The 20,981-nt window shown below is 41.4% G+C and overlaps 1 protein-coding gene across 7 annotated transcripts in view; it reads right to left on the reverse strand.

Moving 5' to 3' along the window:
• Positions 1-20,981, reverse strand: part of ctnnd2a (catenin (cadherin-associated protein), delta 2a) — a 240,219-nt gene that overhangs the window by 122,937 nt on the left and 96,301 nt on the right. For 5 of the 7 annotated variants that reach the window (XM_053858317.1, XM_053858316.1, XM_053858314.1 and 2 more), the window contains exons 4-5: positions 7,212-7,246; positions 6,572-6,676 (exon numbers count right to left, since the gene is read on the reverse strand). In XM_053858317.1, coding sequence (XP_053714292.1) covers positions 6,572-6,676; positions 7,212-7,246 — 140 coding nt within the window. The remainder of the gene's footprint in view (positions 1-6,571; positions 6,677-7,211; positions 7,247-20,981) is intronic. The other 2 variants (XM_053858318.1, XM_053858311.1) reach the window with 1 other exon arrangement.

Genomic DNA, 20,981 nt, shown 5'->3' on the forward strand with positions numbered 1-20,981 from the left:
TCAACCAGGTAAAGTTTCAAATTTGATCTTCCCGTGTTTAACCTCAGCCATAGTTATGGCTTGATGCCCGCTAAAATAGATGAGTCTTTAGTCTTCATGTATGGCAGCTGCCCATAAAAAAAACAATGCAGGATAAAGAATATCTCTGGAATCAAGTGGCACTTTACCTCAGCATGCCTAGCGTGCATTCTCCGTGCCACGCCCCACGTCGACATCCCAACCACCTGCAGCAGTGGTAGTATCATCAAATAATCATCTCATCTCTGCCATTCCCATGCTGAGCACAAGTCTTGCTGACTCGGAATATCACCAATGCCACCTTGGATTCCAAAAAGGTATACTGAGGGATAAGCTGAGCTGAGACGGCGCTCGATAAAGGCAGTGTGCGCGTGCATCCATCTAAGAGGGTCGTGGGTAAGTGTGTTTACTTGTAAAAGCAGTTAGGTCTATGACCAATGCTCTCATGTGGCATTAATGTTTCATGTAAAAGCCATTTTCACATCTTCTGGCTTCAATTTAAAGGATAAATATGGACAGGCATAACATGTGCGTAATTACGCATGAAGATAAATTCATCCACAGATACTTCATAAATCCATATGTCCTTGGGAAACTTGGTAGTAAGAAGGTCAACAAAGTTGTCAAATGGATGGCTTGAATCCCCTTTATTACGACTACGGCATAAAGCAAATCTGTCACGTGACTACGCTTACAGGACGCATATACAAGTGGTGACTGTGTTTGTTCGCTGGGGGTAGAGTAAACAGAGCGTTGTCAATATCTTTTACAGGTGAATATCCACCACAAAGGGCAACTCAGACATGCTGACCACACATATACTTGACAAAAACAGCTGAAAAGGGAAGCCCTTGTCCTGCTAATGCACTGACGTTTATAACGTTTATAAAATACAATGTGGTCTAATATGCTAATCTTTCCCACACAAACCTCACCTAGCTTTCCTGATAAGCGCCTTCAGTCCCTTCCAGAACTCACCAGCAGGGCGTCTAATAGGTTTTAACGGACGACAGCATATCGCCCCATTTTTAGCCTCACTGCACTGACTCTCTGTCCACTTTACAATTCACTTTAACATTTTTAATAACCTCAGATCCTCTGTGGGTCCTAGCCAGTCGCCCAAATGCCGAAAATAAACATATGGGCAACAGAACCTTCTCCCTCAGGGCACCACGCTTCTGGAATCGCCTGCGCGAGAAGACACAAAACAAATGCAGGACACACTTAGGTGGCATTGTCCTGCTGTCCTATTGAATTCTTATGTATGTTGATATGCTATTCAACTGCTCCATTATATATTGTGAATGGCCTGGTGTCGCATTAAAATATTTTTAATGGAGGAGTTCAAAACGAATGAATGGACACTAAAACCAACACACCAGCGAGGTGCTTTCCATAGAACTACCGCTATCATGTTTTTAGGCTGCATTTCATGACCGTGTCCAACCTCTGCACTAAACTGTGGAAAAGAAATACGATAACTGTTTACGAACATATGTCTTTCGTGCACGGCCGTTCCCCTGAATCCCTCTCTCTCCTACCAAGATCCACTCCCTTGCTTCTCGCTTTCACAAAAGACTTTCCTTCTCTCTTCTCGATCCATCACTCGCTTTAATGAATTATTAAAGAGCACTTTGTGTGAGCTCTCAAGCTCGTCATCAGCCATCGTTACTGTTTGTTACACACGCAAAGTCAAATGTGTTAAAAGGGTGCGAAGGCCAGAGGGAAATGTAATTCTGGAAGCACGTGAGGGATACGCATTTAGTGTATTTCATATATAGTGCATTATGGCCTTAACTGAAATGAAACCACTGCTCCTGAAAGGCTTTACATCATTTCATCGACATCGCCTGAATTTGCTGCACATATTTTCAAAATATAAATATTTCAGCAGTGAAGCATAATTTCAAACTATATGACCCACTTCAACACGAACAGTGATGTAAACCCCTTTTCTTGAGACGCTGTAGTAGTACATGAGAAATGCCTCACAAAGATGACGCACTAGGTGCTGGTTGGCTGTCTTCTTGGAGCACCTAAAAAACAGTATGTGGATGACTCCTCATAATGCAATGCATAAATGACAATCGTTGTGCTCTTAAAATATCAATGCACTTCTGTTTATGTATATGACTAGTCAACATCCAGCCCTCTGATTGATCATAAGCAACCTTAAAGCTAAAGATCTTGATAGACTTGCTTTAGCTCAATTTGTATTGGGTTCTGAGCTAAAGAATCCTCCACGAAAAGTGTTTTTGACAAGATGTCTCAGTTACAGGGTATAAAACATCAGATGGGTTTAGATATTGAATACATTTTTAAAGAAAGATTCCATTGACACCACTCTTATTCTTTTGCTCCAGCTGTTCATTTGCATTTTAAGGCCGACTTCTACAGTTCAGTCAAATTCTCCCTCGCCTTAACTTGTGTTTGGTCATGAATGTATTAGGGGTGTAAAGGTGCACATACTAGCACCAGACCGTTCCAATACAGGGCCTTGTGGAAAGACCTGAGTACAGTAAGTGCTTTAATGTGTTATTGAGTTCAAATGTTGGTTAAATTAATATCTTGAAAATGTCACGCACAAAAGCTTTTGTGTGGCGTGACACCAGTAGTTTGTATGCAAGTATGCACGTATATGGGGCAGAGAACAAAAGATGGCAACCACAACGCTTTACAAATCCATACAAAAACTGCAGCTTTAATGGCCCAGACTTCTAAAATGTTAGTGAAGAGAAATCACCATCACCTCATGTTTATTTTTGAGCAAAACTGTTTGTATGACACTTCAACTATCCCATCCACAAAAATACCCTGCTTTTCAGAACGAGTCACTCTTTCACAATTTCACCACTTACCTATATACAGCTCCATTATGAGGAACAAAAGCACGCTCTCTGGAAGTTATGGAGAATTTATACCGCCTACACACTGTGACGCTTTTGGTCCATTTGCAAAAGTGGGGAACCCAGCGGATGATGAATCGGCCATGATGAAAGTCTGATCTATTTCAAGGTACACAAAGAGGGAGCCGTTTCAAACAGTAATGTGTACAGAAATAAGGCAGCTAGCACACCTGAGAAATACACCGAATAGGGCGCTCATAATATCAGTTTTACTCAGCGAGATTGTCGTGGGCAAAAGGTAGCACGACAACAATATTATCACAAAGGGATTAAAATTAAAATAATAATGGTACAATCCATTCAAATTCATCTTTAACTTTATTTTGTTTCTTTTCTCTCCCAAAACCACAATCATAAATGCACTTTCAATATTTCATAAATCAATAAGACCTGATAGTAAGAGTTACTTTCCCAACTCACACAACTCACCCGCTGTCGCAAAATCTTCAGGGTGATGAATGTGAAGGCGGCAGGACAGGTTCCTGAATTACCTCCTTTTGCAGATACTTGCTCAGCATTTTTTTCAAACTACCGATGTAGGTACTAAATTGGTCCACTTCTGGAATATGGGAGGATGACGTTATATCTAGCTACTACGATAGGGTTTTTAAAAATGTTTTAATGAGCCAGAGAAACTGAAAATGAAGGTTTTAATGGCACATTCCACCACACACAAAACATTTATGTCCGCAAATGACGATGTTTGTCATCAGGCCGTTTGCAAAGTGTACAGGTATGTCTGTTGAATTATGCACCTCAGAAGATACTTGTATTCACTTGGCAGCGAGCTTTCACCCATATGCAATCGGTCCTACAACTTCCTGGTTTGACAAATGACATGTGTCATGACTCTTACAATTCTGTAGTGTGAGAACTCCTTCGATGATGCACATTTTTCGCTGGTAAACAAAAAAAAAAAGTTTCTTCAGAGGTGCGTAATTGCTTGCGGAGAAGTTACCAAATTAAATATTTTGCAGATATAAATTTTTTGAGTGTGGTAGAAATAGCCATTAAATCCTTTGTTTCAAGTTTCTCAGTCTCATTAAAAACATTTGAAAAATTTGTAGCAGCTCGATGTGACGCCATCATCCCGTGGCAGGAAGAGCTGTGAACACACTGTGTTGACTGACTCTGTCTCACCGATGTTTGGGCATCTTAAGGCCGCAATGAAGGCTGTCTATGATACTTTGAAGAGCCAGATTCTTTGGCTCTACTTCCACTTTTAAAATGAGGAAATCACGCACCAACGATTTTTCCGAAGCAACCTTTAATAAATGAACAGCGCACAGAGCAGGTGACAGTGCTGTAAACATGTGTTGCGTTTGACGCACTTGCCCACAATGCATTGCAGTGTGACGTCACCCTTTCGAGCCTGATGATGGAACACCCTGCATGTGCACCAGGTCACCATCACTTCCAAGTAATAATTGTATATTTTATCCATAACACATATTGTTATCTATTGTTCCATGCCGCTCCTCCTCTGATCCTCTTCTGTGTCTCATTACTTCTGTGAGTCAAGTGTTGTTTTTCACTGGTGTTTACTCGGAACTGTAGCCAGCTGAGGTGCAACAATGGTCTGTTTCAACAAAATTTTCACTGAACATTCATAAACTGGAAGTGGCAGCTCCATTCCACTCCACCTCTGTGGGCCGGCGGGAGTTCAGTGGAAGACAGGTGAAAAACATACCAGTGTTCCGTCAGCTACGAAGCCAACTCCGGTCAGGAGCACGGACCACTGCTCTGGGACTCATGAACCACAATTTTCTTCAGATGACACAACTCACAGAAGTTGTGGAGGATATAGCATCAATAAATCACGAGGTAGATGGTCTTAGCGCTGCACATCAGGCTTTCTGACTTTCAAAAGTGCATTCAGTCACCGATCTGTGCCATACTGACGATGAGGAGCGTTCAGAAGCTCAGCATGGATGAGGAAATAAAACTTTGAGGAGAAGATCGAGGCTCACAACGGCAGGCACTGTTGAAGTTGTTGTGATGAATCTGACACGTGCACAGCTGGGTTTAAGTTGTGTAAACTCCTTGGTGCCACCATCAGTTCCAACTGCGGCATTTACATGACAGCCACTTCAACAAGCTCACAATATGGTATGTATCACGATACAGTGGTCACAATACAATAGTAGCGCAATACATCCCAATCCATGGCCTTCAAGGCAATACGTACCCTGATATTTCGCATTATTTGACATACATTTTTAAGAAAACTGGATAACCAAAAGATAGTAAGATAAAAGAAAGTATTATCTTCATCTTCTATCCTGTAACACCAGGCGGTTGTTGGGGCACCACAGACGATATGGTCGTCTGTGGGGCTGAGGTTAACGTATGTTAACTCCATTCCTCCCTGTCCTGAGTTCTCATTGCCTGAATGGGTTTCAAATGGGTCCATTCGCTAATGATGTCTTCCTATCTTTACTTTTTTATCCCTCTTCTCCTGCCACCTTGCAAGATGGTCTTTGCAAACCAGAGTTTCCACTTTCAACCGCGGTGAGACGGTGGATAGTTTTATACTGCTGGATATACACGGAACACAAAATGTGCGTTGCGCAGCAAGGATCAATGTTCAAAGATGGGAAACTTTATGAATATAAACGAAATTGATACATATATTGCAAAGACACCTGCAACTATATAGACCCATAATCCACATTTTAAACCAAAGCATAATTATGATATCAGCATTTTTAAACCGACATCTGCATTTTTTTTTAATAATAATTATTGTCAACCCCGGTGTAGTGCGACTGCCCTAACACCCGAGAAGTTAAAATCACTCAATTCACTCAATGCAATACACAACTATTATTATTTTAACAGAATGATCAGGCACTGTCTTCATCACAGGTCACGTGACAGCCAAACATTTAACAAGCTTAAAGATATTTATGATAAAAGTATTGCACTTTTAATAGCACTTCAAGTATTTATTCTCGTGATCCACCAGTGTTCCACTCTCCACTCCACCCAGCTGCTCTCCAGTTGTGCTCAGATCACCTCAACACTTTCTTCTGTTGTCTCCCGTGGCCTGCCCATGTCCTTGTGTGCCCCCTTGTCACACCTCCTTCACCCGCTCCACTCACTCCCTCCGACCAGATAATTCACTGCCCCAATGGCATTCGCTGTCACACTTCAAATCCAAAATCCAAACTCTTCAAATTCCCCTTTATATGAGAGAAACGTCACGAAGCGATCATCATATTTCTTTGAAAAGTCTGTACTTATTGTACTTTAATAGATGAACATGATACAATTCCTACAGTTTGTTTAAGTACGTGGAATATGCATATCGCAAATGGGTTTTATTGCTGTGCGATATAAACAGCGTTTTTTTTTCTGCAACATCAATAATTCAACTTTAATCTGCAAGATAAACTGGAAGGAAAAAACACTTCTGGAGAAGTGAATATCTGTAGATCTCAATTCAGTGATGTCACCGTCTTCCCTTATTCCCATAAATCATGGACAATAAAAGGCAAATGCAATCAGATCAGCATTCAAATGAGTTGTCTTCAAGCAATTTGGCCGGATTAGTTTTCTTTGCTCAGAGAGCGGTGGTTTCCATGAAGTCATTTGGATTTAACTTGACACTTAACAACAGTCATATTAAACATTCCTTCACTTACGTTCACCACTGTCTAGAATCCCTGATTCCTGGAGGGAGCGAATGCAGGAATCCACTAACTCCAAGCCGGTGGTCAACTCATCCTCGATGTCCTTTTGTCCATCTGCTGTCGGCGAGACAGGGGAGAGCAATGGCCGACAAATGAGATGAGTTTCTGTCTCAACCTCAGCCCACACTTATAGTCTGTAAAACTTCACTTTACGACGTGGTTATGAGCTGCGGGGCACTTTGATTATCGGCTGTAAAAAGACCTAATTAGAATTCGCCAGGAACTGCTGAGATGGAAGGACGTCCATAAAGTGTTACTGCAGTTCGCAAAGCCGTAATAACATTGCTACATGGGTGAGAATACAATTGGCAGCAGTATCTAAACAACAAATGAGTTGGTACTGCCAGAGAGCCGAATGTATAATTTATTGCATGAACTGGCATCCACGTGTGGGTGGAAGAATTCCATTCCAACTATTTGAAACATGACTTCTATGATTGCAGCATATAGAGCAGTCTTTTGACACATTATGTTTGGCCACATATGGCTGATTTGGAAGGCTATGCGCCTTGGAAAAGCGTGTAAGAGCAAAGGATGAGAAATTCTCTTCCACATGCAGGAATACATTGGAACATTTTCGAACGAGCGTTACCTTGTGCATTCCAACGAAACTGCTCATCTGTCGAACTGCAAGGGGAGAAAAGAGCAGTGGTAAGAGTCTAAGATTGAAATCACATTACTTTCCACATATGCAAATCAAAACCAACTCAACAGAAAGTCAGCATAACCAGCAGTGATGCAGTGCATTCAGAATATGAATTAGAAGGTCCAGACCTCTGGCAAGAGGTTTGAAGGCCTACGCTGTTGACCTGACAGATAAAAAAAAATAAGCCAGCTATTCTTGTCTTTGCTGAACATACTGGACCAAATAACCCAGGATAAAAATCCTTCCAGTTTCTGTTTTGAATCAATATGAAACTTTACAAAAGTTTTTGCAATAAATAAACACAAAAATTAAGGGGAAAAATGTGTTGTGTAGTCATAAACATTTCCATCAAGATATATGATGGTGATTTGAACGTAAAGAACATTACTCTTTATTAAGCCAAGTCTATTTTCTATTCATTTTATGTGGTCTATTCATCAAAAAATGCACTTGTCAAACTCATGGGTTGGAGGCCAAGTCCAAATCAACCACTAACTCACACTTCACTTACAATGCATGTTTGGACAGACCACAGTTCGTCCTGTATATGTACTCTTCAGACCCGCGACTTACTATTATAGTCCATTGTGTGTTTGAGCTTGAAACTCCTGGTTTCAAAATTCAGATGTCATACAACAAAAAGCAAAGTCAACAAGATAAAGGTGCATCAGAGATTAGTATGCACCACTCCAACCAAAATAAATGCCTCACGAAAACACGTCTTTCAGAATTAGAGCTCATTCCAAATGAAGGTTATTGAAAGGGATGGTCGTTGCAGACTGTTGATAGGGTCATATACACTGTCGTCTCTCCGTGTCTGTGACATGACCAGTAAATTCATTAACAAACGTGAGTCCTCTGGCTCCATCTGTCATGGCGACTGTAGCAGAAAGCTTCTCAGCAAAAGGTCCACAAACAAAACCATGCGCAGTCCCTGGTGAACATCAATTTCAAGAATAATGTAATGTTCTTTGATTGAGAGGTGTTAATGGTACTTCACATTACAATAGTTTGATTCAGGCCAAAAGGAGCATGCCATCTGAACTGTATCTTTTCATGTCATGCAAACAGGGAAGATATAATCTCCATTCATAATACATTCATTCAGAATGAGGAAAAAGCGCTGGTGTAACCATAGCTAACAAGAGGAGAGAAAAGCTTGCACTTGAATTTCATTTTCCTGCCCAGACCGATTTCATTTAATTTGTATCCAAAATGTTTGTGACATATAATGACACATCTAAAATTCACTTCTAAATCAGACGTTAGAGAAGTGACTGTGTGAACCGGAGAGCGCCGAGGAAACCCATGCGAGAACAGACAGAACAAACAAATCACACATAAATAAAAGTCAAACCTCGTCTTTCCTTATTGCAGGCTTTAACCAAAAACTTTACTTTGCTGGCAGAAGTAATGAGACATGGCACTGCGTTAACGATGAAAAGAAAATGAAGTCGCACTCATCCTTAAATGACATTTCATTTTCAGCCATTACTAATTCATTACAAACTGATGGGCTTCTACACAAACACAAGTAAACACTAACGCAGCAAAACTTTTTTCCACATTCCCTTGATGGCCGAATTGATCTTTAATTAATGTGTTCAAATGTGGCGGAGAACACGAAGTGAGAGAAGGGAAACAGACAGATAGTCGGACTATTGAGCGACTGCTGAATGATCGAGGCTAACACAGAGGGAGTTACTGGAACATATAGATGCTTTCATCAGCTTCATCTCTGCCTGGGCCAGTTGGCAGCCACCGTTCCACCCATTATTACTTTTTAGTGTTGTTCTGACCACACTTTGTCATCCTCTGTGTGTGTGTGTGTGTGTGCACCTGTAGGTGTGTACGTCCTTAGCACTGTATGTGGGTAAACAACAAAAACAGCCAGTTAAATAGTCATGTGCTGTGCAGGAGGTGCGATATATTATTCAAAAAGTGAAGCAAGGGTTGTATTATACGTCATGTAGGAGACACTTAAGTTCAAAGTCACTTCAAAATGCAATTTATTACTACCATGTACCATTAAATGGCTTTGTTAAGGCAACTATGTGCCAAATAACTTATTGTACCTCCAATAATTTGGTGAGTTGTTTACAAAATAACTAAACATATCAGAAATCACATTCCGTCATTTATGGAAGATGAAGAAGATATTAGATAATGGTCACTGAACAGAGTTATGGGGAGCAATCAATACATTGCAGAATAAAAACTTTGGTCTTTGAAGGTTTTCAATTCTGCAATTCTTCCCCACCCAGCAGCCAAGGATTAATCCAGAGGCTGTCCTTGCCTAGGTCGGCATCTGACTGTGTGGTTGGATGCTCCGGTTGAGCCCACCAGCCGCTGATGTGTCACTTCTGGTGAATTTCTAAGTGACGGCATCAGTAGAACTTATCAAGCAAGGCGTACGGCGGTGTCTGAAAAATGATTCTGGAAGCTAAAATAGCAGTAACATTTTAAAAGATACGTGAAATGCCACGGCTGGTTTCGATCAAAATAATCGAATGAAAACCCGCACATTGTCCGAAGACATTTTCAATAACTTTTACTGGGCAACTTTTACCCCAACTGATTTTAAGAATTCTAATTCAGGCTGTCATGACGGTTGGACGGCACGACACTCCTTCCAGCTAAATCATTCAACAGAGGTATTCAACATTTCCCTCTCTGCTTTCTCTGAGGCAGTTGATGTCACAGTTTCCTGTTAGTCTGCTGTCATTTCCAAACCAAAACCACAGTCCACTTGTGCTTCTTAACATTGTACATTCATTTATCTTTTCCTCTCTCAACCAACTCAAGCATGAAGAACAAGTCTGTCACTGGCCTTGGATTGGTTCATTATCAGACGATATCATAAAACTTTTGTTTAATCTTCAATGCACCACGTTTCTGCTCACTTAAGAATGAACTTCACTGTTAATCTCATAACTACTGTGCTGGCTTCTGCCTCTATAGAAATGAGCCAGACGACTTCTGGATTTCTGGATTTGAGGACATGTGGTCACCCAGACCGTGAGACATGAGAGGTCAGCCAAATAATCCATCCTGACTACAACGTCTGTCACAGTGGCGTGTGAACATTCACTCGCTTCCCATCGTTTTTCACATAGCGATGTTGCTACAATTTCAACAATGTACATGAACTATCATGTGACCAAACATATTAAAACCAAGTGGAAACATCTTTACAAGCAGAAAACACATAGCACATCTTGGAGATGGACTTAATGATGGTGGTTTTTAGAATGTTTTTAACAGAAAAAACAGATTTTTTTTCACTCGCCTAGCTGGACAAATGAAGAGACTGACCATGTGAGGATGGAGATTTACTTCTCTTAATTGTTTTTATTGTCAACAATTCAATAAATAAGTACTTCTGCTTCATGACTGGCTGCTTTCCATTTCTGTTTTATTTATTTGAAGGGAGTAGGGGGACAACCATTGAAACATGAAGGGTAAAGTTGCATTCATTCCATTTATTCAAGATGCTTATTATGCCATGTTTTTCGTCAATATTTTAACCGTAGAACAAAAGTCAAGTGAACTGAATAAACAAAAAGCATCTCTATAATTAGAAGAATGACTAAAATATTTGACTTGACTAAGAGTGTTCATTCGACTAAAACTAACAAAAATGATATGTGAATGAATAAATGTGACTAAGACGAAGAATTAACTTTGGCACAAGACTAACACTAAATTGGAAAATGGCGACAAAATGACACATAAATGAGAAAAAAAACTGTTTCTATTGATCTTTTGTGACAAGTTTTTAAAAATGCAGATTGCTTAAAAACATCAATTATTTATTCATTTTAATTTTCAGTTTTGTGTAGTTTGATTGTGACAAATAGATTTTTAAAGGCAATAGAAGCCCAGCTAAAATCAATTCAACACTACGTCTAGAAAGGAGAGGCGCCTCCATCTCACTGTCATTGCTGCACCACACAAATGATTCCACGTACTTGGAAATTGCACTAAATAAATAAAAATTCCCTTTGCAAAGGCTTGATTAAAGCAAAACACAGGTGCAACACATGAAAATAAGGACCTAAAATTGGCAGCAAAAGAACAAACTGGGGCACATACCCAATTTTACCAACCAATTCTCACTCCCGTGGCATAAAGTAGCAACTATCTTGTTTTGTTGCCGAAGTCAGCCTTCAGAATCAGAATCAGAATCAGAATCAGAATCAAATTTATTGCCATGGTCAGTGGGGAGCCCACTGACTAGGAAAGTGCCTTGGAATAAAGTGCAACAAAAATAAATAAATAAATAAATAATAAAAATAAAAATAAATAAAATAAAATAAAATAAATAGAATAACATAACAACAAGGCTGTTCACGAATTTAACAGTCTGACGGCCGAGGGGAAGAAGCTGTTCCTGTGACGGGAGGTTCTGGTCTGGATGGACCGTAGCCTCCTGCCAGAGGGAAGAGGAACAAACAGTCCATGTCCAGGGTGAGAAGGGTCGGCTCTGATCCGACCTGCACGTCTCTGGGTCCTAGAGACATACAGGTCCTGAAGAGGTGGCAGGCTGCAACCGATCACCTTCTCAGCAGAACGTACGATGCGCTGCAGTCTGCTCTTGTCCCTGGAGGTGGCACTGTTGTACCAGACGGTGATAGAGGAGGTGAGGATGGACTGGATGATGGCCGTGTAGAACTCCACCAGCAACTTCGTCGGCAGTCGTAGTTTTCGTAGCTGCCTCAGAAAGAACATTCTCTGCTGGGCCTTCCTGATGAGGGACCTGATGGTTGGCTCCCATTTGAGGTCCTCAGTGATGGTGGTTCCCAGGAAGCAGAAGGAGTCTACAATAGGTATAGGTGAACCAGCCAAAATGAGAGGGGACAGAGGAGCTGTTACTCTTCTGAAGTCCATGACCATCTCCACTGTCTTCTGAGCGTTGAGCTCCAGGTTGTTGTGGCTGCACCAAGACACCAGCCGCTCCACCTCCCTCCTGTAAGCCAACTCATCTCCATCTGAGATGAGCCCGATGATGGTGGTGTCGTCCGCAAACTTGATCAGCTTCACGGACTCGTGGCTGGAGATGCAGCAGTTAGTGTACAGAGAGAAGAGCCATGGAGAGAGAACACAGCCCTGAGGAGACCCGATGTTGAGGGTCCGAGTGTCAGAGACAGTCGTCCCCAGCCGCACACGCTGACTCCGGCTGGTCAGGAAGTCTGTAATCCATCTGCAGAGGGAGTCAGGCACGTCCAGCTGGCGAAGCTTGTCTTCAAGCAGAGCTGGAAGAATTGTATTAAAGGCAGAGCTGAAGTCCACAAACAGGATCCTGGCATAGGTTCCTGGGCAGTCCAGATGCTCCAGAACGAAATGAAGGGCCTGGTTCACTGCATCGTCCACAGATCTGTTGGCTCTGTAGGCAAACTGCAATGAGTCCAGGTGAGAAGCAGTGATGGACTTCAGGTGAGAGAGAACCAGGCGCTCAAAGGACTTCATGACCACAGACGTCATCTAGTCTGTTGAAGTACAGGTGTTTCAATGGAGTAAATGAGATTCTCTTCCCGGTGAGACATTCAAATTCTGGCCGTTGATCAATCTGGAAAATAAACATTGTAATATACAGTCTTAAAAGAGGGCTATTCCATGACTAATCCTCACCTCTCTCTTTTACAACGCGCAACCTCAAGATGTGTGGTGGAAGGTGGAACATGTGCGTCAATTGAAAGGCTAACATGCAACACTGAAGGCTGATTTGAGCATCAATATAGGGGCGCAGAATTCACGTGGAAAGCTATGTATTAACTTAAGAAAGTGGTGACCTTACTGTTTACATTTTGTATGATTTTATAGCGAAATAAACAGGTGGTGTTGTTTATTTATTTATTTTTTTACAAGCAAACTTCTTGTTCTTGGTCTTGTTAAAATGACAGCACTGACAACCACACCAGATACCAACAACATGCCACAGGCAACCGTCACCATCCACGTACATTTATCAGTTTAGTCCAGGACCTCCATCGAGGTCACGATTACCAATTAACAGAAAACTCATTTAGGGACGCTCATTCTCGCTCAGCTCCCTTTCTTTTACATTTTAAATAATAGAACATTGTGGAATAGAAGACCAACCCGTGACTAGTCAAGGATGAAGGCGTTATTTTCCTTTATTTTCTGACTTTGTTTTCAAGCACCAGCTGCAACTCAAGACTCTTTCTGACATGGTCTGTCAAGAAGCCAAGGTTGCAACAGCTGCAGTCATTTTACTTCCAAATGAGTTTTCATTCGCCCAAACATAGAGCCAAAAGGCCTTAAGTAGCCAACATTTAACAAGAGCTGTGTTTGATTTGTCAACACATGACCTGCTGTGATTGCAACCATGTTTAAAGCCTTTTTGTGATGAAATAGAGTGTTCTCGCAGCACAATTGAGCTTTCACTGCCAACCGTGTTAATGTGTTTGAGGTAAAATTATGAAACATCTGCCAGAATCTCCACGGCCACCATCTTTTACGCGTCATTAGTCCTCAGCTTGAGAGTATCACTCTGAAAGAGTCACTCACTCACATGGCCACACTACTGCTTAAATCCTCCAGCTGCCTCCTTTTACAGATAGCAGCACTTAAAAACACTTGTCCGTCCTGATAAGACCGCAACTGAGCGTGTTTATGCGTATATTCGCACACAGCAAGTGATTTTCTCTCCACTCTGCAGTCAAGGCCTAAACGCTGTTTGCTTTACGTGTCTCCGGAAAAAATATTAAAAACACATAAGTGTAAATTGGACAGACACTTCAGTTCATTGCTCTCAGAAACACAGAGTGAGGATTTTCACAGTTGTCAGTTTTGATAAGAAATCCAACAAAATCAAATTCATCAAATTAATCTTAAATTAAAATGAACGTTATAGAGCCTAGGCTCACTTTGTTATGTATCTGTTGTTATATTTGTTTTTATTTTGCAATCATTGTGAGGAGAGTGCGCCATGACGTGATGTCATCGGAGTGTGCCTCTTTGCCACAAAACAAACAACACACTCGCCTGACGTTTCTTTGCCGTTTCCCAACCAGAACAGCATTAAACTACACCCACATGGAGTCGCACAGTTTCCCATCTGATCATTTTCCATGCTGGTTTCAAAGACGTGCTCAGTAAAACAAAGGCGTTTCTGTCATCCACACGGCTGTATTTCCACAATGCGGTTCAGCTTTTATCGCGAGTCAAAGACACGGGAGACAGGAGAGAGTGTCCAGGGGCGCGTGTGTTTCTTAGCACTGTGGTCATTTGCTTCATGCTCAATCTGGCGGGGAGTCCAGACTGGAGGAACAACCCTCACACTCACCTACACCACCCCCTGAAACTGCTAGTCAGCCTATTGCGACCACACGGCGACAGCGCCGCCTTCCCCAACGCTTAAAGGACTTTGTCATGAGAGCATGGGTTGCTGGGGTCAGCTAACCACCTAGGTGGGGGCAATGTGGCGTACTGGGGAAGCCGGAGTTGAGAGGTTTCCCCCAGCATGCTTTGCAGCGGTTTGTTTTGGTGTTCTGGGTGAGCACCGTGAGTGAGGTTGTTAGTTCGTTTTGTGACCTCCCTTCATGTTATGCTTGGATGTAAATAAAAGAGGCTGTACTTCCTGTAGTCATGCGGAGTATGAGGCACAGGAATAGCAATTGACGCTGAAAGAAGTCTCCGCTCCGAGCTAATACCCAGAGCTCGCCACAATATGCTTGAAATATGAAACTTATATTTGAGATTGGCTTCTCTGAAAATTGTGTGCTGCTCACATTTCAGCGGCACGTCTGTCACAACCGTTTGATGCTTTCAATGACAGCAGAAGATTTTGTGATGAGTTTGTGATGATGATGAACAGTTGCACCAGTATTGTTTGTTGACTTAAAGGGAGACAGCCGAGGCAGATGCGATGTGACGTCATTGTTTAGCTGCAAAACTTGCTTCCATAGCAAAAAGTCAGAATTTCATTTTATCGATCGGCAAAAAATCCACCTTGAAAACTATTAGTGAAAATTCGAATTAGAATAGTTGGATGGAGACCACATTAGTGACTCAATTTCCATTCCACTTTTATGTAGCTGTTACATTGGTGGAAAACAGCAGAACTGTGTAGAACTAACTGGAGGTCGTAACACTGTGGTTCAAAAGCAGAGATGTTCTGAACTCATCTATAAACCACAGCTCACCTTAAATGTATCAGAAGAACAGCTGTAAACTGCAAACAAACACATGTACAGACAGCTTAAAGCACCACTGGCCACAGAGGTGGCCCGGGAAACGCCCTGAAGCCATTCATTTATCCTTTCATGCAGAGGTCAGGAGTCACGGTCAAACGCAGCACAGCTGGCAGCAGAGAGGAGATTCTGTGTCTTACATCAGCATGATGCTGAATAAAAGCAAGATGGATGACTTTGGACATGGCAGCTTGAACCCATGTTATCAAGCTCAGGGTTGATCCCCCTTCACATGATACACACAACCTTTGTGCAGTGACAGATGTCAGGAAGACCGTCATCCATCACAGCCAAAATAAACCTGAGTGGCAGCATTGAGTAATTTAGGTTCTCACTGTGACAGAGTCCAATACTCATTCACCGGAATTTCAATAGACAAGTCTGAGGAGGAATAGTTGACAAACAAAGAAGTCAACTCTTAGTACGCCACACTTCTGTTTGTATGTGTATAATGTCATCTGACAAAGAAGGATTAGCAGCTATATTTCTTTACACTATTAGCTCTGCCAGTCCTCTGTCCTCTGTCACTTCCACGTTTGATCTCACACCATGTCATCAGAGCTTTCTGTCAATTTATTCACTTGAGAGAAAATCAGACATTTTGGACCTTCAGAACCACATGGGATGAAGGTAGATCTTTCCAACATTAAAAGACTGAGGCTGACACAGTGGCTCCGGTTCAGCTGTTTGTAATTGATTGTCCAAACATTCAGATCCCCCACACTGACCCGGTTGAGCCAGACCTTGATAGACCTGGACTGACCTATAGATTGACCTTCCCTGAGTCAATTATTGACAAAGGAACAATTAGGGATAAATAATGGAGAACAGAGGTCGAAGTGATCATTTGTTAGCTTCGTTCATGACAGTGTTCATACGCAACTATTCATCACGGCACAACAGAGTTATTGTCATTTTCAAGGTTTCAGGTTGTTTGCTTCTTAGAAACAAAATGGAGAATTTGCCAAAAGTTTCTAAAAGTACACATTGAACAAAAACATGGAACAGAAAACTGCATGTGTCAACGCTGAAAGGCATCTTTGTTTCAACGTATATTATTGAAGCCTCTCTCTTGCTGTGTGTGTGTGTGAGACTGCGCGTGTATGTGTCTGTGTGTTTGCAGTTATTCTCGCACTCTAATACTTTATTCAGGGAGAGTCGATTGTGCATGAAACAAAAGAGAACAAACTTTTGTGGATGTGACAGCTGAGTGGCAGTTCAACAGTGCGGCTGAAAGTCTGAAATGACTTCTAATGTAGAACTACTGACAGCTGCGACAAACACCCCATATCTCCACACACAAAAGAGGAACAATGTGGAGTGCGACCGAAAATGTCAGCAGGGATATTTTCAATTTGTAAGCCATCTTATCTGCATCTCTTTTGGATGCTTGACAAATTCAAACGCTGTTTAACTAGCTCCGTTAAATTATGTGCAAAGAAGGAATAAAAAATGTGACAAACCTGATGCTAAATAATGAGCCATATTTCCAGATTTTGCCCGATGAAATTCAGACTTAAAGCAAATAGGGAGGCATTTAGCATTGCTTTTTTTTGTTTTGTTTTTTACAACTTATACTGTTTTGTTTGTTTTATTGATTTCTTTGTGTCTGCCAGGGTTTTCCGGACAAATATCCGGGCCACTCACTGAAGTAGCAGGACCCAATTTCACCCACTGTGGACCTGCCTACCTCAGTGTGAGATGGATTGATTTAAGATGTCAATCTCAAGGTTGAGTGGTATGATAATAGATGGTTTTGAGCATGTGCCAGACTCAAGGCCCAGGGTCCAAATCTGACCAGTCATAATAATGTGTCAGCCATGTGTTGTGTTGTTAATGTGTTATGTTATTCTAGTTATTTTATTTTATTTTATTTGTTTTTTTTGTTGCACTTTATTCCAAGGCACTTTACTAGTCAGTGGGCTCCCCACTGACCATGGCAATAAATTTGATTCTGATTCTGATTCTGAAAAAAGCACAGTGAGCTCACAATTCAATATAAGGTGCACAGAAAGGCTGAGATCTGGAAAACAGACGGTACAGATGTCAAATTCCAATACATGGCTGGTAGGACAGTGGATGAAAGATGGGAAAGCAGCTGTGTTTGTGCCTCAATGACAAAACAACACAAGACTTATGTTGTGAGTCTAAGTCAGGAATTGGAAAAAACTAAACTCAAGAAAAGCTCATGTCTGAAGAGGTTAAAGGCACGGCAGATATTTTTTGGAGCATTTTTACACTTAAAATTTCCTTCACACCCGATTGCAACGATTACAATTAATAAAAAAAAGTATCACTTTAGTTCAAAATGAATGGACGGTGAAGGTCAACAGCACCACCCCTCTGCCCTATGCAATCTCTGCGTCCATATTTTATCACGCATTCCTCCTCCAAATTTACTCTGCTGTGTAGTCATGTGTATAGACGCGTCTGATTCCACCTGCTGATTGAACTATTTCTGCCCCACAACATCTGCTGCGTCTCTAAATGTGTGAGTGTAAATCACATGGCCATTACCATTATTATGGTTGGTGGGCTATCAGCTCCTAGCAATGGCACAGATAATGAGGGAATACATGAGTCACCGGTGATGCCTGGCTTGACATGTGGCTCGTGTTGTGTAGCTGTGCCTCACAAACACATGCACACGACATTTTCGAATACATTCATATTTTTTCAACTCGGCTCACGACTGGGCTGCTATGATGGCTTCGTAGGAAAAAGATGATACGTCTGCCAGAAGATGTATATTGCTGCCAAAGTTGTTCTTGCTTGAGAGTCTGGGTTGGGAAGTTGGTGGCGTGATTTGTCGAGTAGATGGTGGGAAGGGGAATTATGTATTACTTTTAATAAACACACATATACTTGCTCTGGTATTTAAGCAAAGCCCGATGTTTGGGAATCAATTTTAGGAGGACATTTTTGTCATCCTCTTTGCTCTCGCTCAATTTTAGTGCCATTTTTGTTTTTGGAACACACTGCAGAGTCTCACCAAGAGAATGGGAGGACAAGTCTTCAGTCTTTGAAATGCCTACAGCGCTGAAAATGTGCTCAGCAGAAAATCCCATTCACAGTCATTCAATCATGGATAACTTCTTTTTCATTTGTCTGTTCTTGAATATGATGAGGAATATTAACACGTTGATGGATACTTCTTGATCGTCTCAAACACAGCGTCAAGCGGGACCAGCACTGCCAAAGAAAGATTTGACATTTTTAAAAAGAGAGAGTCAGTTGATGTTTATTGTACAACATTTATTTCAAAGAAAACGAGCTGAGAATTTTGCTTGGGGTCTCAGACAGCAGCAAACAAGCAGCAGAGTGATTCATGATGAGCAAGCAGATCATGTTGTGAAGAGAAACAGTTAAAAAGTCCCCATACAGTATGCCTGACACTTCTGTTTGCGACTCTGCGAAAGTGTTGCACAACTTCCTGAACACCCTCTTTTCTGGTGAGTCAGCTTTTGCGTTTAGAATTCTGTCAACTGCAGGTTTTGATACACGCACTTTGGGTGCACAATGGAGGTGAATGTCACCTCATAGAAACTTTATGGAGCAAAGACAAAAAAACTGCATGCAGAAATGTGTAGCACACTTCCTATATTCATCATGTCTTAACGCATAATCACAGGTGTTTAAGGGATGACTCAATGTTCTTATGTCTGAAACTGGGAGGCAACTGACTTATTCAAATGCACTGGTGAACCTTCTCAGCTTTTTCAGGACGAAAAAAAAATCACAAGTTCGGAACACCGTGATGTCCAGATTTAAAATTCATAATTTTAAGAATAAAACTGTGATTGTTTGAATAGTAAAATTTGCTTTGCAGGATAATAAAGAGCAGATAAGTACAATTTGTGAGAATGTATTACTTGTCATATCACAGATTTTTCTTTTTTTTTAAACCACCCATCATGGATAAGGTGCCAGAAATTTGTGACTATTTTTTAACATTCCATTCCAGGTTATAAAATATCACTTTCAATTATAAGGTTGTTATTTCATTGAAGATTTAAGAAAGATCTCCATCTTCCCCTTGCGTCCGCATTGTTAAATGGAGGAAAATTTCACCTCAGAATGACCACGCCTAACACTATAACCAGTAAGCTAAGCAAGCGATTGTACAGTATTTATAAAAAAATAAATACAACCTAATTTTCTTCTATTTCTTCACTGGGCACTTGCCTGCATGAGACAGCGGCTGCCGAAAGGGTCGCAAGGCTTGTGTGCTTTCAACAGTCACGGAACTTCAATTGTATCAGCAATGTTTAACATCTAAATCCTAACTATGAGTCACAAACTAATTTTCAAAAAATGTGTTTTGGAGCCATGGAGATTTTTTTAGTACTCCACTCCATGAGAGAATCGAATATGGCTGAACACTGTCCAAGATTTACACAGGACCTGATATGTCAGCAACCTATCAGGTAAGGGTCTTCATGTCTCATGTGAAAAGCTCCAGGGTGCTGTTGACGGGAGCAAAGGAGCAGTGTCCTGCGGGAGAATTCTAGCAGGTTGAAGTCGAGTTGAACTGACAGGGAAACATCAAGGAGGGAGTTGCAGTAGCCTAGAGATGCCAGGAACCTGGACTTGAACTTGTGCTGGCATCTGGGCTACGCGGCCACATTTCCCACATATGTTGTGCAGCCTAAATCTGAATGATTCACTTGTTGCAGCAATGTGGGCAGCATTGGTCAGGAAGACCACGGTCACAGCTGGGGAAATGCATAGGCTGCCAGGCTAATCTTGAAATGTTAGAAGTGAAATCTGTGGCAGTGGTGTCATGTCCATTTAGGGAATGGACATGACACCACCAAAAAACACAACAGAATCATAATGGTTGTCATGGAATAACTAATTACTAATATTGGTAGTCTGTATTGAAAAGCACTCACATGTCAGTAGTTGTACTCAGTTGGCAAAAAAGTGGTATCAGAACATTTTCAAAGCATTATGAGGTCATATCAAGAGCAGGAAGACTAGTCTTGTCAATGAGCAGAAGGCCACTGAGAGGGAGGGACTTGAATCATAGGAACGATGTGCAGACACAGCACAGAAAACAATAGAATAGAAAGAGTAGTGAACACAGGTGTAATCCTTGAGAGGACGCAATACATGATCCAATGAACGAGTCAAACCGTAGTGCAACCATGTCAGGACACTCATTTATGGAAAGGAATAAAACTTTTCATTGTTTATTTCTCATGAACTGCAACTTCGTTCGGTTCAGGAGGTGGCAATGACTTAAAATGAGGTAGAAACACATGCATAAACGCTCGCACATGTCATGTTTTTATGCTTTGTGAGGACCTCTCATTGACTTTCATGCTTTCCCGAGACTCTCACTCTAAACCAAACCATCAAAAAAATGGCTAACCTTAATCTAAACCAAACTTAAATTCAATTTATTCAGAAGTTTTAATCCTCAAATTGAGACTTAACTTTGTGGGAACCGGCAAAATGGCATGAGGTCCCCACAAGGAGGTGTTTTTCCAAGAAT

Source organism: Synchiropus splendidus, chromosome 3 (assembly GCF_027744825.2).
Source record: "Synchiropus splendidus isolate RoL2022-P1 chromosome 3, RoL_Sspl_1.0, whole genome shotgun sequence".
Taxonomy (NCBI): Eukaryota; Metazoa; Chordata; class Actinopteri; order Syngnathiformes; family Callionymidae; genus Synchiropus; species Synchiropus splendidus.